The 27310-nt window shown below is 43.3% G+C and overlaps 1 protein-coding gene across 1 annotated transcript in view; it reads right to left on the reverse strand.

Annotated features, from left to right (window-relative positions):
* SETH2 (UDP-Glycosyltransferase superfamily protein) overlaps positions 1 to 25314 on the reverse strand; it is a 62839-nt gene extending 37525 nt beyond the window's left edge. The window contains exons 1-5 of the mRNA XM_087383772.1: positions 25116 to 25314; positions 23692 to 24264; positions 23421 to 23575; positions 22464 to 22554; positions 2102 to 2218 (exon numbers count right to left, since the gene is read on the reverse strand). Of these exons, the coding sequence (XP_087239898.1) occupies positions 2102 to 2218; positions 22464 to 22554; positions 23421 to 23575; positions 23692 to 24264; positions 25116 to 25253 (1074 nt within the window). The 5' untranslated portion in view covers positions 25254 to 25314. The remainder of the gene's footprint in view (positions 1 to 2101; positions 2219 to 22463; positions 22555 to 23420; positions 23576 to 23691; positions 24265 to 25115) is intronic.
* Between the last annotated feature and the right edge of the window lie 1996 nt (positions 25315 to 27310).

The following is a 27310-nucleotide window of genomic DNA, read 5'->3' on the forward strand; positions in this document are numbered from 1 at the left end:
AAATATCCCATGCAGCTTTAGATGTCTTGCAAGACTGAATGCAAGTATAACCTCTCTTTTGCTATTCATAGGAATCATTGCATGTGCCTGTGCATCTCTCTCATCCCAACGAATATGTTCAGGAATGAGAGGCATTGCGGCAGGCACTGCAAGAGCAGTGGTAGATGAACCAGAACTGGCAATAGTAGTGGTTGCACGTGCAACAGATGCATGTGTTAGAGAGATAGGTCTAGTCTCTATTGATCCGAATACAATTCCCCAAAAGTTCCTGGACACCAAGTGCTCTCATTGTATTTCTCTCTCGGGGGCCCTTTTTGAGTGGCTAAGCCGCTCAAAAAGCTCTGAGAGAGAAATACAATTAAACGACAGCCCATCATATATAGGCTCCACTGTCAATTAACGATCTATATGTGAGATTAAACCCACCCATCACCACATATAACAAGCACATACCTGATGCACATGTGAGAAGGCGGCCTGCACCACAACACACCCCCTCACAACAAATGTTGAGCTATGCCATAGATCAACCCAACCACCAAGCTCTGACATCATGTTAGAAATCTGGAGAGGTGAAGAGCACATCGCCGGGCAGCAGCCAAGCCACTCAAAAGAGGGGCAATTAATCATTTGCATGTGGGATTAAACCCACCCATTGCCACGTGTAGACAAGCACATGGTCACACAAACAAGGAGCAGGTGCACAACCAATAGCATATGCGCCCTACAATTATATTCAAGAATATTTCGTTAAAAGGAAGGATGGTTCAGAAAATGCTCCTTCGGAAAGTATAATCAATCTCAGAAAGCAGTTTCCTAATATTTTTGCCGAGAGTGAACTCTTCTTAATGGGGAGGAAATATATCAATAATAGTGTGGTGTTACATTACTAATAGGGTGCCATGGGTTAGGAAACTAGGGACACTAGGCAGTGATCACAAAGTTGGTAGGCCATACGGCCTAGTAGTGCGTAGTTAGGAGGACTAGCCCAAGATTGTCCTCGGTTTTCTCTTCCTTAGAGACAGTCGAAAGTAGAAATAGATATTTCTTGGCCTTCCTCCAAAGGTAGTAAGACTCAGTTTCAAATACCGTGGACCTCATAGTTAGCTCAAAGCAAGTACTCATATATACCTTTGTAAGACTAGAATATGTCCAATCATTTTTTTGTTGTTCTAAAGACCAAAATCTACACATAAAATAAAAGAGAAAATGAAAGAGAAGAAAAAAGAGGTAAACAAAAACTTTTAAGAAAATCAAAAGGAAGACATACTTAGCAAGCAAAGCAACACTTAAGTCGTCATCAGTGCCCAAGCATAAGCAACTATCTTGGGTTTCTAAAGTCTCTTGGGCAATCCCAGTGCTTACTAAAATACGTCAAATAAACAAAAGAGAAAGAAAACAAGAAATAACGAAGAAAGGAAGAAAGTGACTAAGCAAAAATAAACAAGCAAGTCAACAAACAAAATCTTCCAAAAAACAGGAATAAAATCTCTCTCTCTCTCTCTCTCTCTCTCTATATATATATATATATACATATATATCTATCTATCTTTTATTTAAAACATAAAAAGCTAAATGGACCCTTTACACTTATGTATCGCTTCCTACAAAGAGGCAAAATTACATTCCTAACTTCCTAACTTAGAAAGCACAAGCATACTCGATCAAACTCTCTTTTGAAACTAAAATAAAAACAGGCTATTCAGCTCCCCGCTTTTTGTTTTCAGCTTATGTTAAATCATTCTAAACATGCCTAAGGCCGATACACCATAGATAAAAGACTTCATATCTAAGATTGTTGTGTACTTTTTTCATTATTTTCCTTGGATTATACCTCGCATAATGGTAAGGTGATCAAATTACTACATTGAGTGATAAAAGACTCCTTAGTTCTACAAAGGCACGAAAATCTATGGAATCGGGAAGAAATGACTCCATATTTTGCCAAATCAAAAATGTCAAATGTGAGGCATTTTTATAATGTGTAAACCACTATATTCAGGTTGTTCACGTTTATCGCATATATCAACCTCTAATCCTATGGTAGATTGAGAAAGTCTAAGATCTAAGAAAACACAAGGATCCCCTTTGAAGTACTCACCCTATTGTGCAGGTAATAAGGATCAATTTTTGGAAGAAGGCTTATAGCCGTTCCAATAGCCTCCACCATATTTTCTGGGACAGGTTCTGCTAGCACAATCATATCAGGAGGCAAAACCTGTAACAAAAGCAAAAAATTAATCCTCTCTCTCTCTCTCTCTCTCTCTCTCTCTCTCTCTATGAAACAATTTCTTAAAGAATTATACAAAAAAGAAGGAGAGGAAAAGGTTAGACACTATTTTTCTGTCAAAGCAGCATACAATGCCATAACGGAAGAAGATGTGGAAAGAGGGCTGAAAAAAATAGCAAATGGAAAGGCTCCAGACACCCAAGGTTTGGTTTCTGAAATGCTTAAATGGGGTGGGTATCTTTGACCAATAGAAAATAGCTATTTGAAAATACTTAAATAAATAAATACTCTATAATTATGATCAAATAAAATGGTCGACTAGAACTTTGACTTGGAGTATTCACAACTTGGTGACATCCCCTCAGCTTCTATTTAGTTGACCTCAACTAAAAACCTTCCTTGTAAATATCCAAGAGCTATGGATAATCAATCAAGTAGTCTTCATCCATCCACTTGGCATTCAATGCCGAATAGTTCTTTGAATTTTACAAGATACCTATAAAATTCCTTGCCCTGAGGGCCCTTGCGTACAGTATGGTACACGATCTGCTCTGGCTGAAGGACCTCCTCCAGCTCATCCACTTCCGGTGGATCTTCTGTTGTTCCTGGCCCTGTAGGCTCCGGTCCTTGATATTTCTTTTAAGAAGACTCACATGAAAGGCATTGTGAATCCTCCAATGCTCTGTGAACCGGCCTTCAATAAATTAAAGGGTAGTAAAACTAACAAGTAACCAGCCAACACTGTTACATTAATAATTTAGCATAAGTATAGCTAGTAGATTGGGAGCTAGAGTGCCCCTATACCAAGATAAAGACACAAATTGGCCCCAAACCTTGGCGCCCCTTTTGGTATTTCTTTAATTAAGTGAGAGATCCTGAATTCCAAGCTACATAAGGGATACATTCTTTCTTACATCTGAGGCATTCCACATCCCAATAGGCATCCACATACCTCTATTGTTCATTGCTCTCACTAAACTTGGCAGTAGATCTCCACCCCTAATCCAAGAAGCTTGCACACAGCCCGGAACTGTCACTAGTAATCACCCTTGGCCACACAGTTCCCGATAGCTGTTACTAGTGCCCAAAAAACTAACTATTTGCTCAAAGCAGAAAAAAAAAGCATACAAGAGCTTTCTCCACTGTCCAGGACTACCATGATCAATCGTTTCTCACATTATTAACAGCATAAATCCTGAGACATCAAATTGTTTCCCATAGGAGAACTTGCATCTCAACACAACAAAAACTATGACAATCATACAAGTACCATCCCTCTGGCATCAATGACATTACACAGCCCATTATTGTATCAAGCAACTCCTCAGCTAAATCTAGTTGAACGCAGACCTGGGGATTACCTCTGGGATTAATGAACTCCTCTCTTTCTACGCTGACTACCTCTCCTAGGCTGCAGCAAATTGAGGCGGCTTGGTTACAAAGCGAGAAAGGTAAATCAGGAAGCTCTACCGGCGTTGGTTATCTGGGATGAAGAAAGGAGACCACTTATCTAGATACAGCGGCTGGTTGCGCACAGTCCAGAGACACTCTTGCAGCATGCTCGGCTTTCTCGAAGAGAAAAATGAAGTATCCTTATCAGAGTAAACGGACATTGGTGACTAAGTTGCCTCTCCTACTCTAGTTGGTTCTAAACTAGTTCCCAAGAAAAGCAGCTGGAGGTCGCGGACCATGCAGATACTTGACAAGAGCATGCGATTAAAGCCATTCGACAGATTCGTCAAGTAGGTCTTCGTCAACCTGTGCAAAGACAGCTTTACCTAGTTCAGTAGGCGTCCTCTCTCCTAGAAGGCTTGAGATCGGCTTTTGAACGCCTCGTGGAGCATCAGGTGCTCGGTTTCCTAACTCTGTGCCATCGGCGGCAGGGGCAGCAGCTTTGTGGGAGTTCTTGTAGGATGGCAGACCATCTTCTTGGGGCGGCTTCGCAGCTGTGGTCTGGGACCCGTTCCTTGCTTCTTGTACTCCCGCTTGTCCGGGAGCTGCCAAAAGGTTTTTTCTTTCTCTGAAAGGGGCTGAGAAGAAGCCCCCTCTGCTCTCTATTGGATAGCCTCCGCGTACGAGGAGTTGGGTGTTGAAGCTTGTTCGGAGTGCGGGGAGCCGTTGCTCCAGAGTTGAGAGAACCGCGACCTGCGGACTTGCCTAGCTTGCTTCCTTTGCGGCCTAAGAAGATAAAGGCGTTTCCTTGATCGCTGGTTCCTTTTTGGGTTCCTTCTTGGGAACCAGCAGGAGAAGCCTAGATTTCTCTACTTCCATCTCCGACATTTTGCGGAGTTGGAGCAGGAAAGCTGTCGACTAGTGGAGGGAAGAAAGTGAGATCAGTGAAGTCAGGACCGAAGTATTGTCTTCCGAAAGAAGATCGAAGGGGGGCAGCCACTATCACGTCGTGCATGCAAAACGAGGGATTCTCTATGAGTGTCGTATGTGGCGAAGTGAGAGTTGAGTGAGACAAAAATGTCGAGGGAAGGAGGCCGTACTCAGCTCTAAGAGGAAGGAGAGGGAGCCTAGATTGCGAAGGACATAGGTCACCATCGCTGTCTCCATCATCGTCCTCCATCTCTCTTCGTCCGATGCCTAACACCTCTCTTCCTTAGTAGGCATTTGAGACAATCAAAAGAGTTCATACGGGTTGCTAGTAACAATTTCTAAAGTCTCGTGTAAGCATTCGGAAAAGTGTTGGATGCCACTAGGAGTGAGATCAGAGCCCAGCAGGCTTATTCCTTGGGATACTGAGGCTTATTAGAGTGTAAAGCATTGTCAATGGATGCTAGCTGTGTGTCCATGCTTTTACCTTTACCTCGTGAGCAAGTGAATGGCTAAGAGGGCACTCAAGGCAGCAAAGGGGGATTGTGTGACCAAGTATCGGTTGCTAGAACAGGCCTAAGCTGAGTGCAAGTGTTTTAAAACTGAAATGGATGCATATCTGCCATGTTTGGTGGGAGCCCTTCTCAGCAAAGAGCATGCATTGCTTATGGATGCCTATCTACCATGTTTGGTGGGAGCCCTTCTCAACAAAGAACACACATGTTTCGGCTAACCTCATGGAGCAGCAGCAGAGAGCCAGCAAGGGCTCTCAACATCAGAGTATGTAGGATCCCACACACTGAGGCTACACCGCTCTACAGGTTGAGGAGAGGCACTCTTTGTTGCAGCAGCAGAATCAGGCCCAGAAGGAGGGAAAGTGGACAGTGGTACGAAAGGGACAACTTCTTACAGGCCCCCGCAGGGTAGCAACTCCCTCCCCTACATAGGGAAGCGGGGTCTATGAGACTCAGATATCCGAGACCCTATCCTGCACCACTACCAGTAGTCAGCAAATACACCTGGGAGTCTGCCTACAGAGATGAGGCGAGGGATACAGGGGGAGTTCAAGGGTCAAGTGGAGTAACAGTCCTTTACAGATCCACACTTTTTGGGACCATTTCAGTAGAGCAGAGAGATGCACATTCCAAGCTTCTTTGGATCCAGATCCGACACCTGGACAGCCAGGATCTAATTGTTACAGTTTGGTACACTTCGTTCACCGGAACGAGGAGGAACTACTGAATATTTTGTTTAGTAACAACTCTAAGGACTTTTGGCGGAGATTTCTAGAGGGACGGTCCCCCTCACCACTCGCTGGCACTCAGGTCTGGAATGATTATGCAAGCACACTTTATGACATCCCAAATTAGCCAGTCCCTAACCTCGTCACATATGCCACTCCCCACATCCTGCACCCTCTTGGGGTAAAGGATGCCGTAATGAAACTTCATAATGGCCGAGCGAAGGATCGTGAGGGACTATGCATTGAGTTCATTGCATATGGGATAAACCTCCTGTTGGGGTAAAGGCACATTGCCAACCCTTCATTAAAGATAGGACACCTATGAATGTCTTAAGACAGTCATAGGGTAAACCTAATCCTAATAAAACTCAACTGAGTTTGTGGTGTGGCTCATTCATTCTTCACACCCGCACTTGAGTGTCACTCTCTCTCACTCTCACTCTCTTGCTCTTCTTCCCCCTTCACTCCCTTTCAACTGGTATCAGAGCCTACCTAGCCTACCTAGCCTCCTCTCCCTAGCCTACCCAACCCTTTCCGTACGGACGTACGCACAGCGCCATACGGCCGTACGTCGTCCGTACAACCGTACGGACGGACCTCGAGCGGCCAGAGCTGCGCAGGGCAGCGAACCAGAGTACGGCGGCGCATTTCGCTGCAGGGCGACAGCGCATCGCGAAGGCAGGGCGCAGGGCAGCGGACCAGGGTACGGCGGCGCATTTCGCACGCAGGGCGGCGGCGCATTTCCACGCTAGGGCGCTAGCCTCGTTTTGGCGCGGGCCCTTGCTTTGTCCAGCAGCTACTAGCTGCTCTTCGGTGCAAGGGCAGCCTGTGCACAGCATCAGGCTGCGCGAAACCAGAGCGCGCAGCGCGCGCTCAGGTACGGTTATCCGTACCTGCTGTACGGATTCCGTACAGGAGTCGTACTGCCGTACGGATCTCCACAGCGCAGGTACAGGGAGCTGTCTTTTCGATTTTTTTTTTTGCAGCAGGGAGTACTTTTTTTTTTTGGGAAGCGTGCCTACTGCAAGTACAGAGAGTACAGCAGGTACTCTGCAGGTACAAAAAGTACAGCAGGTACTCTGCAGGTACAAAAAAGTACAGCAGGCACACAAAATTTTTTGCAAGAGAAATAGTACTGAAGCACTCTGTTTTGTGCGTGGTACATGCATGTACGCGCAAGTACGGAAGTACATGAAGCGTTCCTGATGCATTCCTGAAGCATTTCAGCTGTATATTGTGCATCTGTTGAGGTACAGCAGGTACTCTCGTGTCCCTCACGTTTGAGGTGACTTGTGCCACAGTGGTGGTGTTTGCGCAGTTACTTGTCATTCAGGAAGGTCAGATGCTTGTTTTGCAGAGGCTTCTATGCATTTACTGAGTGTAATTCTCAGTTTTGGGTGACCTTTTCAAAGGGCTTTTGCCTGGATGTGTTTGCAGTATATGCCTTGAGGCAGTGTGTAGCCAGGGAGCACACATTTGCTTTGTTTCCGCAGTGCATCTGGTGACATTTGTTGCAGGTCACATTCTTTGTACGCACTTTGAAAATCTCAGTTGAGCCACGCTTGGTCAGGGCGCATCGAGTTTACTCGGTCCCTAACTGCCCATCGTTGACAGTGCTCAAAAGATTTTCTTCTTGGTGTTTGTACGTTGTGATTTGTGTTGTTACTGAGTACACAGGGGCAGTCTATGCATTGCACATTGTCAGGTAAAAGTGTCAGAGAGATTTTCATATTGCATGCTACCTCAGTGTTGAGGTGTTCTCCACTTGATTCAGGTGTCAGATCAAGGGGCTTTTGCCCAGACTTTGTTTGATAGCACTTGGGTTACCGACAGAGATCTTCAGATGCATTTTCTCCCCTTGGTATAAGGGTGATTGCTTGGGATTTATCCCATTTACTGTTGCAGGTTTTGTGACAGACTGAAGTGTCTTTTTTTTTGGGAGTTTGCCAAGTGGTTTCTGCAATTTAACTCAGTGCAATACCTCATCTGAGGTGGGAGAAGTGATCAGTACAGTCAGTACAGCAGTGTTTACAGCAGTGTTTGTGGTTAGTCAGATGATTATGCACTATTAAGCACTTGTTGAGCAGCTGCAGCAGTCTGAAATTACTGTTTTTATGCCTCTTTGAGCACAGTACAGTGTGTCAGAAGGTACAGTATTTGCAGGGTCATTTACTGTTTTGCTGCAGATTTTCCTGACAGTAAAAACAGCACCATTGAGAGTGCTTCTGGCTCTTGAATAGAGCAAGTTTTTTTTTTTCTGAGAAATCAGAATTTTTATTCAGTCTTTTTACTTCCAGGGAGTCAGGTACTTTCCTCATCTGATATGGCATCAGGGGGAGGTGATTCTTCAATTCTGAACATAAAGAAACTGGAAGGAGCACACAACTATGCATTATGGGCAGAACAGTGCTTGAATGTACTTCTGTTAAAGAAGATTGCTAAGCCCATAAGGGTGAAGGGTGTCAAGCCATCTGACATGGCAGCTGATGACTGGGAAGAGCTTGATTTGTCTGCGAGGGCAGCTATCATGCTCACTATTTCAGACACTCTTGTGTTCAATGTACAGGCTGAAAAGACCTCTTATGGTCTATGGCAAAGACTAGAAGAATTGTATGCCCAAAAGAGCTCAGCCAGTAAGGTTTATTGGCTGAAGAAGCTGGTCGATCTTCGCATGAAGGAAGGTACAGCTATGACCTCACACTTGAGTGAGTTCAATGCCATCTTTACACAGCTGATTGCACAGGGGTTGAACCTTGATGAGGAGTTCAAGGCTACTTTCTTGCTGTGTACCCTCCCCGAGAGTTGGGACACTTTCAAGACCACCCTGTCAAACTCGAATGCCACTCTTATTTATGCTGATGTAGAGAGCTCTCTCCTTATGGAGGAGATGAGCAGGAAGAATAATGCGGGCAGCAAGTCTTCAAATGCTTTGCAAGTACAGGACAGAGGCAGGACTCAGCAGAAGGGGAGATCTGCTAGTAAGTCCAAATCCCGCAGTCAGTCCCGTGGCAAAAAGGACATTGAATGCTTTTATTGTGGCAAGAAGGGACATGTGAAGTCTAAGTGCTTCAAGTTCATACGGGATCAGAAAGCCAAGAAGGCTGAAACAAAGGATGCAGGAAATGCAAGCAAAGGCAAAGGCAAGGCCAAGGCAGATGACTTGGATGCAGTGAATGTTGCAGCAGAGGACAGTGACAGTGACATACATGATGTTTTATGCTCTTCTACTGTAATAGCACATGCTTTGGTTATTGATGGCCATGACATGCACACCTGGCTCTTGGATTCAGGTGCCTCTTTTCATGTTACTCCTCATAGGGAGTGGTTTACTTCCTACACAGGTACTCATGGAGTTGTTCATCTTGGGAACAACTATGCATGTCAGATTGCAGGGATTGGCAGTATACAGATAGTATTTCCTGATGGATGGTCATTTATGCTTGATGGTGTTCGCCATGTGCCGCAAATCAAGAAAAATCTGATTAGCACTGGCTTATTGGATGACAGTGGTTACCACACCACATTTGGGGATTCCAAATGGGTGATTACTGATGGCCAGAGTGTAGTGGCTGAGGGTTTTAAGAGTGATACCTTGTACCCTCTTTATGTTTCCAGTGTGGGTAATCATGTTGTTGCCATAACCGAGCTGCCAAAGGTTTCATTGTGGCATAGCCGGTTGGGACACATGTCTGTTAAAGGAATGCAAGAACTGTCACGTTTGGGTTATCTGCCGCCTCTTTCTTTTTCAGATTTGCCTACTGGTGATCATTGTATATTTGGCAAGCACTCTGTCACTCCTCATAAGAGGAGAACTCCCCAGAATAGAACACCACTTGATCTAGTGCACACTGATTTGTGTGAGATGCCACAGTTATCACTAGGGGGTGCAAAATATTTTATTACTTTCATTGATGATGCCACACGTAAGGTGTGGGTCTATTTCTTGAAGCATAAGGGAGATGCCTTAGATGCTTTCAAGAAGTTTGTCGCTCAGGTTGAGAATCGGACAGGTCGCAGGCTGAAATGCCTCAGATCCGATAATGGGGGTGAGTATGTGTCACATGCTTTTGTGCAGTTTTGCCAAGCTAAGGGCATCAAACAGGAACTCACAGCCCCTCATAATGCATCTCAAAATGGTGCAAGTGAGCGTATGAATCGAACTATTCAGGAGAAGGTTCGATGTATGTTGTCTTATGCTGCATTACCCCATGGCTTTTGGGCAGAAGCCGTGCAAACAGCAGTTCACATTATTAACAGGTCGCCAAACAAGGCTTTGGAGTTGAAAGTGCCAGAGGAGGTGTGGTCTGGCAAGCCACCCTCATATAAGCACTTACGTGTATTTGGCTGCGAGTGCTTTGCTCATGTACGCAAAGACCTACGCACCAAACTGGATCCAAAGTCTATCAGATGCATCTTTATGGGTTATGGTGACGAGGGTGAAATGGGGTACAGGTTATGGGATCCCGTTAAACGGAAGATTATACGCAGCAATGATGTCATCTTTAAAGAGGATAGTGTACACAAGGAACCCGTGCAACCTGTGGAATACAGGAGGGTTATTTATGATGATGTTGGACAGCAAAGAATGCCCATTTATATGCAGCAGCAGGCTGCTGCAGATCACCCTGTTCAAGAGGGTATACAGGCTGAAAATCAGCCAGATAATTTTGCCAATGATGCACCATTGGATATGCCTGCAGATGGGGCTGTAGAACAGCCAGATATGGTGGTACAGCCACCCGTCATGCATGAAGAACAGGCTGGACAGCAGCCTAATCCGGAACATTTTGTTAGGAGGAGCACCCGTGCACAACGGCCTCCTGCCAGGTTTGTTCCAGGAGCCAATAATGTGGCTGATTTTATCATGCTGACAGATTGTGGTGAGCCTTCCAGCTTCAAGGAAGCTATGGGAAGAACAGAGAAAAAGAAGTGGGAGAAAGCCATGCAGTCAGAAATGGACTCCCTACTTCAGAATGATACATGGGACTTGGTGCAGTTACCTGCAGGCAGAAAAGTTTTGCCATGCAAGTGGGTTTACAAAGTCAAAGTGGATTCAAATGCTTTACCGAGGTATAAGGCCAGATTGGTTGCCAAGGGATTTAAGCAGGAGAAGGGCATTGACTTTGATGAGATCTTTTCCCCTGTAGTCAAGATGACTACTTTGAGAGCAGTGTTAGCTCTTGTTGCTCATGACGACATGGATTTATGTCAGATGGATGTGAAGACAGCCTTTTGCCCCAGCCGAATTAGAGCTTGCTGGTAGGCTCATGTTGCTCGTATGGCATGCTCAAGTCAACTTACAAAGAGCTGATGGCGACACATGTAGGCTTTTTGCGTTGTGGCGCTAGTCAGCCAGTCGTTGTACGTTATTATGCCCTCATAGTAGTTTGTCGTAGGGGTGCTGATGTAGCTCAGAATGCAAGGTGAAAGAGGAAGCAAAAGTGCCAGAATCGGGCTCTGATACCAATGTAGAGAAGGGGGTAGGGACAGATTTGGAGAAAGGGGGATAGAGGAGCAAAAGGGCGAGAGAGAGAGGGGAAGAGGGAGAGGAAAAGGGGTAGGAGAGAGAGAATGAGGTAGGAAAGAGAGGGAGTAGGAAAGAGACAAAGAGAAAAAGAGTGACCGTAGGCAGGAAGGAGGAAGGGAGAGTAGATAGGATTAGATGTCACATCAAAAAGTACATAGTAGGGGGTGGATGGAGACTTATATAGTCCCTCCACATTTTCCCCCTAAAGGGCCTCTAACTTGGCCTCTTTTACCCCTTCATTACATCCAATCTCTTTCCTGCTAGGACTGTCGCCACCTGAGAAGGCAGCTAGTATGCACTCTGATACCAATACAACCAAACAAAGAAGGAAGATCCCGATTCAATTCATCATTATTACCATGCTCTCCATAATGAATTGCTGCAATGTTTCCATCCATACCACTATCTCTCTCTGTCTCTGACTCTCTCCCCCCGACTCTTTGTGCAAACACACTAGGGCCTAGGACAATTTGTTGGGCTGAACCCCCTGAAAGCTTTTATTATCAAGGCTGCAGCTCGAAGCGGAATAATACAAACGTGCTAAATCTGAATACAAGGGAGAGGACAGCTCTCCACACTTGGCAAGTGCCATGTGTCATATTTCCAGGCTACTTTCTAGATTACATGCCACATAGGGCAGCTCTGGGGTCTTCGTTGTCCTCAGTCACATGGACACCTCCTGGATGCCTGCTAGGCTCCATACTTAGTGGATATTAAACCACTCTCTTGTACTTGCAAAAATTAATTAAATGCAAATAGCCATGGCACCCATTAATCATTAGCGCTTTGCATGCAAAATAAACCCCTGGTCTATTCCTAGTCATTGTGGGCGTCCCCACAAAACACATGTGCGCACATAACATAAAATATTCTCTGGTTGACCTCGGTCAACCCTCTTGACCATAATTAAAAAGATTTGAGTCTTGACCAAAGGTCAATGCACCTTCAATTAAAGGCAAAACTCTCCGACCGGAGTCGGGAATAACTTGGTTGACCAAAGCCAAGCTTTGTTAGCCGAAACCAACACTCTCTGACCATAGTCAGCTCTTTGGTTCTTTGGTTAAACCCTCTTGGCCTAAGCCAAGTCTCCCTAAACAAGGTTAGGCTTAGTTAAGTATCTTTGACCAAAGTCAGTACTTTGACCAATATAAAATAACTCTTTGACCATAATTAAATAATAAAGAACTCCATAATTATGATCAAATAAAATGGTCAACTGAAACTTTGACTTGGAGTATTTACAACTTGGTGACAATTGATATATGGTTTGGTCTAGACATATATATGTCAAAGCTATATAGTACTATGGTTTTAAAGAATGGGATTGACCCGGACATTGGACATCGATTTCCCCCTTTTGTTATTTAGAGAAACAAAAGAAACATATATTCAGAGCATATTATGTTCAAGTATTGTGATAGATATATATACAGGGCAATCATCAGCCAAGGATGAACTTTTTCTTCATGCTATGGTATACAGATCCAAAGTTTTCTATGGTCACTCATGCAAGACCTTACGTTTTCTTTCAAAGATCCTGAGCGGAAGTGCTAAGAAAAAAAAGTATGCCGGCTTGTCATTGGACGCGTCGTTTCAGAGATGTTGATGAACATCTAAAGCCAAGTATTTTCTTTCATGTTTATTAAGACTGAGATCTAACCCTTGTACTAGAATACAAGGAAAAGAAATGTGTTGTTTCTCTTTGTCTATTTCAAGAAAACAAAGGAGTACACACACTTGGTTTGATTAGATATCACAGTTATACTCCCATGGATCTCGAAGCACTCTTCGTCCAAGTATCGGACATAGCAAGAACATATGCAGAAGATATATAGAGCTATGGAATTAATTTCTGTGACCAGCAAGTTGCATGTCTATTATGAATATAGGAGAATATTAATAGTTCAAGTATGATTTGGAAAGTTTTATGGCGAGGCCAAGACTTCAGTTAAAGAAGGTATGAAATCAGTTTTCACACAGGTATTTATTCTGAGTTATATTATCTCAGGCCCTGGAAGATCTAAGTTATGATGTCTCCATTATGGAACTAGTTTCTGCTATTCAATCAAGATTATAGACTTGCAGTCTCAGTGCAAAGGAATATGGATATCTTTCTGGACCTTATATGATCCGTGGTCCTATTACGTGCCCCAAAAAAAAAAGGTCTCTCAATTTAGTCCAAAATCCCCAGTTTATATGATTCAAGCATAGCTCAAAGAGTTCTCATACAAAAGAGAACAAGTACCTTCGAGATTTCAGGACAAGATCCACTTGAGGGTAGTACGTTCTAAGTTGAAGTCATGAATATGGTTTTATCCCATTAATGGCAATGTTTCCAGCTCTCTCATTCCATGTGCCGAGACTGAGGGAAGAGGCCTGTAGTGAGAGTAGAAACGTGTCAAAGACTTCAGGTCATCTACACCCTGCCATGGGATCCAGCTCACTATTCTGAATTTTGGTGAGGCTGAGAAGTTGGATGAACCCAACTATCCGATCTGGAAAGTGGCTGTTCGTAGTCATCTGGTGGCCAGGGAAATCCTGAAGGATCCAGTCGCTCTCTCCATCATTATTGGGACGGCTAGGGACACTTAGATACCCCATATCCAGCTGGCAGATACGGCACATGAAGCATGGAAAATCTTAAAGGATCTTTATCAAATGACAAATACAGGGTGTTCATCATGATGATGGGGGAAGGAGAGTCAGCCCACAACTTCCTTGTGAACGTGGAAGCTTCTAGGGATCAACTTGCAGGCTGCAGCAGTTGGTCAAACGGTGGATGATTGTTGGAGAATGGACTCTCTGATTTCAATTGTAACTTCATGCATGTATTCTTTCAACAAAAAAAAAAGTCACTTAGTAATGCAAACTACGCAGAAAAAGATTCTCTTGTTGCAGCAAAATCAGGAGCCCCAACATGTTCACAATGGGATGCCATCCTTTTCACCTGAAGTGTATTCCAAGGAGAAGAAGCACGTATCAGATTATGTACGCTCCTGGTTTGGTAGGTATGAAGTGCATATCACCATAACCAACAATCTTGACCATATTCAAGCTATCCTTATAGAGATGTAGCTCCAAAGAAATCTTTTTCCTATGGCGAGATCTTACAGAAACGCCCCCCGCACTCATGACTTAGAATGAATTCTGTCAGGCTTTCACAGAAGAGTTCCTTCTAGAGCCAAATGAATTGACTCTTTTCGGAAGTAAACCCTAAACAATGTGTGGAAAGTCCCTGAATTCCTTTACTCACGAGTTCAAGAAAATAAGTGCTAAATTCCTAGAGTTCCATCAGGTGATTCACTTTGCAAAGGTCTATGATAGTACTTTCACAAATAAAGAGACAAGATGTCACGAAATTGTACTTATCCCGAGAAATAGAGAGAAATCTTCTTATTATTAACTCCGGTCAAAGAAAGTTGACTTAGACAACTAGAGCAAGTTTCCTTTCCTTTGTTTTGCATTAATTAATGTGCATCGTGGGGACGCCCACAAGGGACTAGGATTAATCCAACAACTAGTGTGTTAGATATTGTTTTATTTGTGATAGGACCTTGAAGAGTGCAAAAAGTCCCATGTTTCATGGGAAAAAGTATGCCAAGGTGGACGAACAGCTTTTAGGAAGGGCCCACATGGAGTAATTGCAAATGCAAGTGTCACGGGGGCGTGAAATTCTAAGTACTTTAATGTACTACAAGACCGTGACAACTTTGGTCTTAAAAGTCCAAGCGTGGGCTTAATAATGTGTAATTAAACGCGGCATGGTGCCTAGCACATAAGCGTAATTAATCCCTAGGCCCAAAGGCATTCCAAGGAATTAAAAGAGTGGTTGTTGGGAAATGATGATGTGGCATTTTTAATGGGCCCCCTAGAGGGCCATGTACCTTCAGTGGCCCCCCTAGAGTTCCAGGTGGCTCTAGTGCCTTCTACATGCTCCTTTGTCATTCCTGGACCTTCCTGGGCCTTCTAAACTTCACATGTGTGGTTTTCTCTCTCATCTTCTCCCTTTGTTTAGATTTTGGACTGGTTTTTCAGCCTCCTTCAGCTGAATTCCGTTTTTCTTCATAACTCCTCACCCATTTGGATTCCTCGACTTCCGTTTGGCCCGATGGCTTCCCCTCTACCTCCCCTTCGTAGTGATATGCTTTTCCCTCCGTGCGTTTGGTAGAAGGGAATGCTGCAAATATACAGCCATCTTTGGGACAGCCAATATCAAATGTATATAAAGAATTTAAGGATGGTGGTTCTCATGTCAAGTTTGATACATATAATGGAGTACAGGACAGGTACAAAGCCCTCACATTCCTTCAACAGTTTGATGCTGCATTTCTTGGGGGTTTGTATACAGAAGCATCCAAGATGAGGAAGGTTGCCACATTTTTGAAAGGCAATGCACTTAAGTGGTACACCAACCTTATGCTTCATGGAGATGCACCTGCTACTTGGCTAGAACTTAAGCAAGTGTTCTCTTCCACTTGGCTTACTCCAACTTTTGAAGTTTAAGTACTTTCACACTGGCATGACTTGTCATACAAACTTTGCAAGAATCTTGATGATTACACCCAGAGGTTTTGGGATGTTTTGCTGCCATTGAGCTCTTACAGGCATGTTTCTTTGAAAGAGCAAATAGAGAGGTACTGTTGTGGATTGCCTAGTGAGCTACGTGATTATTGCATCAAAACCAAGGTGGGTTCTATGACTCAATTAATTGAGAATGCAAGGACAGCATATGCATGCATGCAGGAGAAGAATTTGGGCTTTATGGACAGCAAGAAAGAAGACAACAAACGGGCTGCCAAACACCACGATAAGGACATCAAATCTGAAAATAAAAATTATGGCAAACGACCGTTTCAAAAGGGAGGGAAAGCCCAATTCAAAGCTGGTCAAAGGCGTGGACAGCCTAATAAACAGCCCCGTACCAAGTTATCTGATGAAGAGAAAAAGTCACTCATGGAGCAAAACAAATGTTTTATATGCAAAGGAGAGGGACACCGCTCTTATGATTGCCCATTCAAGAAAAGAGACAGGTCAGATGATGATAAGAATGGTGATAAACAGGCTGATGATAAGAATGGTGATAAACAGGCTGATCGGAAGGGCAAAAAGCCTAAACCTTCCGCAGGACTTCTTCCAGATGTGATTGGGAGTTTGCCACATGCACATGATGAAGAGGAAATGAAAAAGACTGAGATGTGCAGAGCATGGGGAAAAATCAGAAATCAGAATTGTTTGTTTTTCTTTGATTCTGGGGCAAAGGCAAATTTGATAACTCCTGATATGGCAGGAAGGCTTGGCATCAAGCCTGAGGAAATGGGGCCATCCGGCATGTGTGATATGGCCAACCCTAAACTCAACACACCTGTCACTCCTATCATTGGCAAGTTGAGGATGCATATCCAGGGATACCAGGATGCAGAGGACTTCTACATTATGCCTTTGCCAGAGTGTGATGCTTTGCTTGGGATGCCTTGGATGTACAGGGTGGGGGCTGATGTGCAGATGAGAAACAAGAAGATTTCTTTAACTCATAGAGGCAAAAATCATGTACTTGATGTAAAGTTGAAAGGGGAGTCCATCCCTGTAGTTTCAGCTTCTTGTATTTCCAATGTAATAAAGCGTCATATTTCAGCGTACTTGATTTTTGTCAAAGAGGACAGCCAACCAGTTCAGGAAGGCTCTACTCTTTCTGCTTTAGATAGAGAAAGGGCTGCTTTTATTTCAGATTTTCCGGATTGTTTCTCAGATGCACTTCCTCAAGAATTACCTCCCAAGAGGCCCGAGGATCATCAAATTGATATAATTCCAGGAAGCTCACCGCCTAATATACCTCCCTATCGTGTCAGTAAGGCACAACAGGAAGAGATAATGTCACAAGTGAAGAAACTCTTGGAAAAGGAATTAATACAGCCAAGTAATTCTCCTTACTGTTCCCCTGTGTTGCTTGTGCAAAAGAAGGATGGCAGTTGGAGAATGTGTATTGATTATAGGGCTTTGAATAAAGTCACAATTAAGAACCGTTTTCCAATTCCACGCATTGATGATATATTGGATCGGTTGGAAGGTTCCTCAATGTTCAGTCGTATTGACCTTAAAAGTGGATACCATCAGATAAGGATACGGCCTAAAGATGTCTACAAGACTGCCTTCCGCACTTCATTTGGCTTATATGAGTTCCTTGTGATGCCTTTTGGTTTGACTAATGCACCTGCCACTTTCAATAGAATGATGGACAGAATTTTTACAGCATACAGAAAGTTTGTGGGCACTTTCTTCGATGACATCATTGTGTTCTCTAAAAATGAGCAAGAGCACAGGAAACACCTCACTATTGTGTTTCAAGAGTTGAAAAGACACAAGCTATTAATAAACACCAAGAAAAGTGAGTTCTTTATGCATGAGATTCATTTTCTCAGTCATATAGTGTCAAAGGATGGAGTCAAGATGGATCCTGCAAAAGTTGAGGCCATAAGGAGTTGGCCAATTTTAAAAAACCTGCATGAAGTCAGAAGCTTTCTTGGGTTGTGTTAATACTATCGGAGGTTTACAAAGTACTTTGCAGAAATTGCTTCTCCCTTGCATGCTTTACAAAAGAAAGCTGTACCGTTTCAGTGGGGACCAAAGGAAAATGCACCTTTTGAAGAGCTGAAGCAAAAGTTGTGTCCTGAACCCGTTATTATCTTGCCAGATCTTGCAAAACCCTTTGCTGTAACTTGTGATGCATGTGGAAACAGCATAGGAGGCACTTTGATGCAGGATGGCAGAGTGGTTGCATATGAGAGTAGCGTTCTCAAAGATGCTGAATTGTACTTGCAGACATACGAGCAGTGATACATGCTTTGACCACATGGAAACATTACCTTCTTGGAGCTGATTTTTATGTGCAGACAGATCATCAATCACTTAGATATTTTCTCACGCAAAGAAAATTATCTGAAAAGCACATGAGATGGGCTAACTTCCTCTCAATGTTTCATTTTCAAATTGTACATGTGCCAGGTAACAAAAATGTCGTGGCTGATGCACTTTCCAGGAAACCACAGCCTAAAGCAGTCTCCAAGAAACCCAGTGTTTCAGCAGTGAGCATTGCTTACAACAATGTGTTAGATATGATGAAAGATCAGTATGTTAATGATGCTGATTTTTCAACTATTTATGATCAGCTTTCTGATGGTCAAAGGCATGATCACTATATGTTGAAAGAGGGTTTCATTTTGATGCATGGACGAATTTTGATGCATGGACGACTCTGTGTCACTGATTAGATGCGACAGAAAGTCATAATGGAAAGTCATGCTCCTCCATATGCAGGACATAGAGGAATTACTGCAACAATTACAGCAGTGGAGCAATACTTTTATTGGCCATCTTTGAGGAAAGATGTGGAAGAATATGTGAGAACATGCATGGCTTGTCAGAAAGTAAAGTTTGACAGGCAGAAGGCACCTGGGTTGTTACACCCTTTGCCAATTCCGGATAGACCATAGCGAAGCATAGCTATGAATTTTGTGTTTGATCTTCCACGTACTCCTACTGGACATGATGGATTGTGGACAATAATTTGCAGGTTTAGCAAACAAGCCCACTTTGTGCCAGTAAGAAAGAAAATTACAGCGAATCAAATGGCCAAATTGTTTTTGCGGCATGTCTTCAAGTATCATGGGATGCCTGAATCCATAATCAGTGATAGAGATCCGAGGATGACCAGCCTCTTTTGGAGAGGACTGTTTGAAAATATGGGCACTACGCTGAATTTTTCGTCATCTTTTCACCCTCAGTTTGATGGACAATCGGAGCAGGAAAACTCTACCATCTTGGATATGTTTAAATGCTATGTCTCAGACCACAAAAGCAAATGGGAGCATTATTTGCCTTTGCTGGAATGTGCTTACAATAATACGGTGCACACATCCACAGGTAAAGCACCTTTTGAAATAGTGGAAGGTGCCAGGAAGATACCTCCCATTTTGCATACAAAAGAGAAAATCTTCGAAGCTGATCGTTTTGTGGAAAGCCTTGAAGAGGCTTACAAGAAGATGAAATATGCCTTGCAAAGAAGTCAGGACAAGCAGAAAAAGAGTAGCAGATAAGCACTGCAGGGAATTGGTATTCACAGAAGGTGATTGGGTTTTGCTGCGTTTTCAGAAGGCAAGGCTGAAAAATAAGAAAGGCAAGGAAAGGTTGTACACAAAGCTGAACATGCGTTACTATGGTCCTTTCCACGTTTCTGAAAAGATAAACGAGGTAGCTTACAGGCTGAAGTTGCCTCCGCATTGGAAGATACATAATGCCTTTCATGTGAGCTTATTAAAGCAATATCATGGAGATATTCCCGAGGATTTACCTGATGAGGTGCAGCCTGAAGTGGAAGGACAAGATGAACTTCTGGTCCAAGAGCAGATTCTATCACACAGGGATAGAAAGCGAAAGGGTAAAGTTATCCATCGCTACTTTGTAAAATTTCAAAATTACCCATCACTTGATGCGAAATGGATGGAGGAAGGTGAACTGGCAGATTCACCTAGGATATTGCAGCTTTACCTTGATGCTTTCCAATTAGAGCCGAGACTGCGGTCCGGGCTCCTACAGATAGTTTAGCAGAGCGAGCGTCTGGAGCATTACCTGGTGTTCGAGAGGGGAGTAGTACAGACGGGCTCATCGTGATTTCATGAGGTCGATTGATGACACTGTATGTTTCATTCGAGATACTGAGCTGACAGTATTTCTGCTGTGAGACTTCATGATATTGATGCATCTTGACTATTGATCGCCGAGGATCACATAGATTTTGAGCAGTGTATATGGATGGATGCATGCCTCTCCTAGCCATATTTTCACTGTCTCTGTATACTATAGCTACGGCTTTCCTGTATACTCTTTTATGCTATATTTCATGCTCGCTCCTGTGTTTTGAGGCAGTAAACTGTGGTTTGTTGTTTCAAGAGAGGGGTATGTCACGGGGGCGTGAAATTCTAAGTACTTTAATGTACTACAAGACCGTGACAACTTTCGTTTTAAAAGTCCAAGCGTGGGCTTAATAATGTGTAATTAAACGCGGCATGGTGCCTAGCACATAAGCGTAATTAATCCCTAGGCCCAAAGGCATTCCAAGGAATTAAAAGAGTGGTTGTTTGGCATTTTTAATGGGCCCCCTAGAGAGCCATGTACCTTCAATGGCCCCCCTAGAGTTCTAGGTGGCTCTAGTGCCTTCTACATGGTCCTTTGCCATTCCTAGACCTTCCTGGGCCTTCTAAACTTCACATGTGTGGTTTTCTCTCTCATCTTCTCCCTTTGTTAAGATTTTGGACTGGTTTTTCAGCCTCCTTCAGCTGAATTCCGTTTTTCTTCATAACTCCTCACCCGTTTGGATTCCTGGACTTTCGTTTGGCCCGATGGCTTCCCCTCTGCCTCCCCTTCGTAGTGATATGCTTTTCCCTCCGTGCGTTTGGTAAAACGGGCAGAACTGAGCACTTCTTTTGCCGGTCAAATTTGCAAAAGTGGCTTTTTTTGGACCTTTTTGCTTCTACCGCCTCCTGGGCCTCTCCTCTTGCAGAGCTACAGCTTTCTGTTGAATTTCAAGTGGTCCCACGCGCTGGTTGACTCGTTTTTCTCAGTTTTGGAGGACTTTCCGACGATGAAACTTCTCCAAAACCTTCTCAATGCATTCCTCTCTGAAGCACGCTTCTTTTGAGCCCAAGAACTCCCACTTCTTCGCGATAAAAGTGCTTCTTTTCGCATTTTTCAGTGGAATTCTTGCTGGTTGGCTCTTGTAAATGCTCTTTCTTCATGTCTTTGCACTCCTCTTTGGCTGAGAATGCAATTGGGCATTGGCTACTATGTCCTCTTGGCGATTGAGGACTTGGTTCGAGTTTTCACGGCTTGGTGAGTTGTGATTTTGCTACTACAATTTCTTTTTGCCATAAGCTATTGGTTGGCCTCGTGTGCCGCCTCTTTTTTTGGCTCACAGGTGCCCAGGCAGTGCTACATGAGTCATTCTTTGGTTGGGTACTTTGCTGATTTTATTTTGGAGCTTTGAAAAGCTTTGTGAATGCCATCTGTAAACCACTCAAAGAGAGTGCAGCTGGGGTGCAGTGTGATTCCAATGGAATTGCACTCCGAAAAGAGAATGCCTTTGGGTTGAGCCTATGGGTTAAGTGCACTTATGTGATGGTGTTCTATGCTTGAAAGCCTTGCGAAGGCTTAGTGAATTGGAACTGCGTGCTCAGTTGCAGGGAAGGTCTCCCAGATGCAACTTGTAATCATTTCATTGTGAAATATAAAGAAATACCAAAAGGGGCGCCACGGTGTTTGGGGCCAATCGGGTGCACTTGTCTATGTCTGTTGAGCAGGGGCATTCTAGCCTCCATCCCTTTTTCAGTGGTTTGTTTGTGAACAAATGGGTAAATGCCAAATGGTGATCATGCAATGGTTAATGGTTGTGATATATGCTTTGTGAGCTGTAAATAAGTGCTGAAGTGATTAAAGGTTTAGTTCCACTGCCCTCTAAGTGATTAGAGGCCGGTTTCAGCAAGCTTTATGGGCGCCACTCCTAAAGAGACTAATTCAGCCATCTTTTCCTGGCTGAAAGCTCCAGCCTTTTAGGGAAAAGCCAAAAGCTCTAGTTTATATATAGTAGAGCTTCTAAGCTCTTTGAGAACTCAAGAGTTGTATCAGTTTAATGCTCCTTTGCGAGCAAGCTTGTTAACAATTTTCTATTGCAATAAGACCTTCGGGGGGTCAGCCCTTACTTCTGGCCCGTAGTGTGGCGTGCTCTTCTCTCCCTCTTTCCCCTTCACTTGCGAATCTATTGCTAAGTGAATCGCTGCTGTTGTTCGAGTTTCCATTGAGTTCTTTGGGCACCAAACCCTACTACATGATTCCCAGAGTTTGATTGAAGTTTGTGGTTAAGTTGCTGAGTTATGCTGTGAAAAGATGACTTAAGTTTCACAAGACCTTCGACAATCGGACACAGTAGAAAGCCCAAGAAAGAGAACAACCATAAGAACCATCAATCCAATAACATCAAGCCTAAAAAGACTAATGTAGCAAAGTGGACTTTGGGGCATCTTGCGAAGCCGCCTCACACACTTGACTTCAGAAATATTATTAAATCACAAAGTAAAGACAGGTAACTCCGTACATGCCTCTGGAACACCTCCAACACGAGTGCTGACAGTCAGAAGTCCACAACTTGCAGCCTCCAATATCGCAATGCAAAAGGCTTCTGTAAGAGAGCTGTACAAATAAAGCACAGTCACAAAAAAACTTGTTAAAACCAAACCTCAGCTTTTGTGGAAAAGTCGAAATGAAATTTTGAGATTATTGTCTGAACAGGTTACAAATGGGAAAAAGAAGCGTTATACCAGCAAAGTCACACCATACAAGCTCCAAATAGATGAAAATAACATGTACGGTTAGATATCGCCTTTCCAAATGCGTATTACACATTGTACTCACAACTCACGATATAATGCAATAAAACTTCACATCAGTCACGTGCGTTCAACATATAAAGAGTATCGTGACCAAAAAAGGTAAATTTACACATAATGAAGCCTATCCCTTGGACCCAGTGATTCAAAAAGATAAGAAAACAAATCCCATTAGCTGTAAAGGAACAACCATAGCAAAGTTGAGCATTTCCTATTCACCATTTCAAGCAAGCTACTCAGAAAAGATACCACGAGAGACACATTGCTACTGGCAATAACAGGGGAACACATATCAAGCAAGACGATTAATTAGCACATTGTAGTATAAATGCCTCCATATACATCTGACCCTGTGAACAACAAAGTACACAGAACAAGAGGAACAGAGGAAAGAGGGAGAAGAAGAGAGAGGACAGAGCAACAAGCAAAATCAAAACTAAGCAAGCAAAGCAATGCTGCCCTTAGGATCCCATTAGTAATTAAGCATAAGCAGCCTCCGGCTTTGACATGCTTACTATATCTGATTGGTGTTGTGTGTCTTGCAACCTTATATTGGCAGCTCACATTGAAACATGTCATTTTTGTTAATAGGTATGAAGAGTACAAAAGCAGCTTGACAAGAACTAAAAACAAGCCAAATATAAATGTCTGAGGAATGCTTCGATTTACCTGTTCAGAAAAATGTGACCACGAACTAGCACTGATTGCACCTGTGTGTGTGGAACAGCTCCCAGCATCTCTACACGCTCTTGAAGGGAATGCTTTTCCCTCATTTCTTCCAATCGAACCCTTTTAGGTCCATCTCCACCAACTAGGAAGCGAACCTTCACATAATCCAAACAATATGTATATGTTTTTCACACTATAAACGCCATAAATTCCAAACCAAATATTTTATCAACAGTGAAAGGAACATAAATCCAAAAGTCAAAATACATACATTTGGGAACAAGCGACAAACATCTGGAATGACTTCAACCAGAAGATCTGCACCCTTTCGATAAACAAGCCTGCTTATTACTACAATCACCACCTCATCTGTTGAACGGGCACTGGGATTGGGCTTGAACATGGCTGTGTCTACTGCATTTGGTATAACAAAGACCTTTTGTGGAGGTAGCCCAGACCTTAAGACTGTGTTTTCCTTGCTAGTATGGGACACACAGATGGTTTCATGTACATCTGCAAGGGTGAATTGCAGTACTTTGTTCATGTGTATGCTGCCAAGGTCCGCAAAACCATAAAGTGAATGATCTGTAAAAACAACTTTATAGCCCATTGTTCTTGCATGTAGAAGAGCTTCATGGCAAAGAGTTGAGAAAGCCTGATGGCCATGCACCACCGTGATGCCTTCGCGTATCAAAATGTCTCTGAGAACTGGGAAAGTCCCATAAATTGTAGGTAGAGTGTTTTGCATTAAAAAGGCAAGCCTAGGTACATAGTAGACCTTTAATCCATTTGTCATATGCCGCACTCCACATCGCCTTCCATAGGCATGGGTCATCACAACTACCTGATTCATTGAAGAAAACGGCACATAAAGACGCTGCCATCACAATTTAACCTCATTGATTATTGCAATCCGATACAGTGCACATCCTTTCTCTCTTTTGAATTCTAGCACAGTATCCAACATTCCATGCACAATAACTTCAACACACAACTGCTAAAGGCAGAGGCAGCTACAATATATTATTTCTTTGGCGTCGGATTCATAGATATTAAAACGCCATCAAACAAATAAGTTGTCCAGAATAGAAGTGGTGGAGTTTAAGCCCTGGCATCTGTAGAGTTTCATTACCATGTCCCACTTCCAAGCCTTAAATCTCAGGCTTTGGAGTGTCCTTTTCAATCCAGCGGATCCTGTCATTCACAAGACACGTTATAGAAGTTTCATTACGAAACATCACTGATCTCTCGATGGAGACCATCGCGGTGTGTTTTGCAAGAGCAAGGACTGCCACCTGAGTAAATTTCAATCCGTCAAGGCTCTGGTCGACGTTGAAAATGGATGGGCAAGTCACTATTGCTTAGCAATGATAAGCAAGGTGTCGATGAGCCAATCTCTCTCTCTCTCTCTCTCTCTCTCTCTCTCTCTCTCTCACACACACACACATCCCCTCGGGGACCCTTGTGGACTTTAGGCGTGTCTACACTTTGGTAACCCTTAAAAACACTTATGTTCACTTATTATGTGATCATATGGAGATATGACTTGAAGGGTACACGGTAAAGAATTGTCAACAAACGAGGAATGCAGAAGAATTTTATCAACATCGCTCTAAAGGAAACCGATCGGGATTCATGGGATCAAGGACACAGAGTTCGATACGAAGCCACAAAACTCAGTGCAAAATATGAAACCTTGTGGCCACGGCTGAGCAGGCACTGCGAGAGGTAATAGATATGGTTCTCCACGCCTCCGAAGTTGGGATAGAAGAAATCGGACACCATGAGGACGCGGTGCTGCCGCTCATGATCTTGTTTGAGAGGCATAGCCATGGTTCATCGGGGGAGCCTCACAGCTCACAAATAGGCATGTTTTGAGAGTCTCTTAAGAGTTAAGAGAACTATTTATGTAAGCGTGCGCCCGCGCGTCTGTGGTGTGGTGGCCGCCGCACGTGTGGTGTGTTGTCTCTATTTACCTATGCATGTGTTGTGTATCCATGTGCATGTGTATGTGTATGTCTGCACATCGTGTGCGTATATGTACAAGTGCATGTTTACTTGTATGTGTGAGTGTGTGTGTGTGATAGGCCTATAGAAACCCACCCTGGAAGCAGGTAGTGGTTCCAATCCTGGTATTGCTGATGAAAACAAATCTTGGAATTATTGATACTGGTATCGAGATGTTACAAGCACAATTTTGCAACATAACAAAGTACGAAAAACATAAAGAGGCATAAAACCCTTAGCATTTACACTCTCCATTTACAGAGATGAAGAGCCACAAGAGCATTGAAGGTAATGATCTCATTGGCAGCGGTACTAAATACACACTCGAATGTCGGGGATTGAGACCTGCATCCATAGGTTATGTTAGACTACATACATCTTCTAGCTTGGGACTGCAAGTGTCATAGACCCCAACTGCTTGTTATCACAGTCTGGAATATGACCCAGTAGTCAATCAAGAGACCTAGCTATATCACAATTAGCTTGAAAAGTGAATTATTGCTAAAGGTTCTAAGCTAGAGGGAGTTGCAAAGCTTACAAGTCTAAATTCCATGAGCCTGAGATTAGATTGCCTAAAAAAAATGGAGCCATTAAGATAAGGTACAAGAAAAAAGAAAAACTAGAGGACTAAGAATATAGTTGACTAGTACCATGTAAGGGATACTTTCTCTTAATAATTTAAAGAAAAGGGGATAAACATCTTATTTCATGAACATAGAAAAGCAGCATGGAGTTCGAAATCTATCATGCTTAGAGGTCCAAACATCAGGCCATCCACACCTTCAAGGGAACCATGATAAGGGTTGCATATATAGTAGTTCGTACACCCAAAATATTTGAGTCATGCCATAAAGGGTAACTTACAAAGCCACCAACATGCACACCACCATATTCAAAGAGGGACTTAACCATATTTTCAATGATTGTTCAGAGATCATTTCATGCATGAATTCCACCCATAATTACGCAAGCCCAAGATAAATGGAGAACCCAGTAAAAGATATCAGACCATGAAAACAAGCTGAAATATACCAACTTACACACATGTACTTAAGGCAATTGGACGATCCTAGAGTCCATCTGTGAGCCCAGGGTACAAACTAGAGACATACAAAAGAGAGGTTACAAGCACAATTTTGCAAGCCATAAGATTTTAACCTAATGATGGCATCGCCCAACTATCCAAGAAGGAAGAGGTTGCCATAGGAGCCGCGTGAAAGCTAATGCTAGCTAGGTTAGCATCAGATGGATGCATCACTGCTGGTTGCGAGAAGAAGAGTGGCTGGTAGCATAGCCTTAGCTAAGGCACAGGACGACTCGACAAGAGGAACCCAAGAATGCTTGTAGGGTTCAGCTCAATAGTGGAGAGTCAAGAGGAGGATGGGGAGAGGAAAGGAAAGAATATGGGAGCTAGGTGGAGAAAAGTGGAAAAACATGGGGCAAGGAGAAGATAGATAGAAGCCTGAGAGAATCGAGCTCATACGACAAGGAGGTAGAGGCATTGCATGCTTGTGAGAGATGTAAGGTGGCGAGTGTCCTTACATGACATGTAATGGAATCTAGGCTTTGCTGTTACAACCGATTTCCTCATAAGTGCCACAAATAGGACTATGTACTCTTAAGGGTATAATTAAGTGAGTGGTCCAAAAGAAATGTGAGGTCCTTTGTTCAACATAGGGCCCCTGTAAGCATGAAACGTATTAATTTCAAAGTAACAACTATATTACCATAGTCCCTTTAGTGGACCTATGGTAAAATGACCCCAAGGATGAAAATGACGCCTTATCCCTACTCTAAGGGAAATACAACATAAGGACATATGATAAATTGGTGCCGAAGGACAAGGCTTGCCAAATGATAACTGAAAATCCAAGGTTAGGAGA

The sequence above is a fragment of the Dipteris shenzhenensis genome, chromosome 1, assembly GCF_047967505.1.
Source record: "Dipteris shenzhenensis isolate YYH24624 ecotype China chromosome 1, Dip_SZ_1.0, whole genome shotgun sequence".
Classification (NCBI taxonomy): Eukaryota; Viridiplantae; Streptophyta; class Polypodiopsida; order Gleicheniales; family Dipteridaceae; genus Dipteris; species Dipteris shenzhenensis.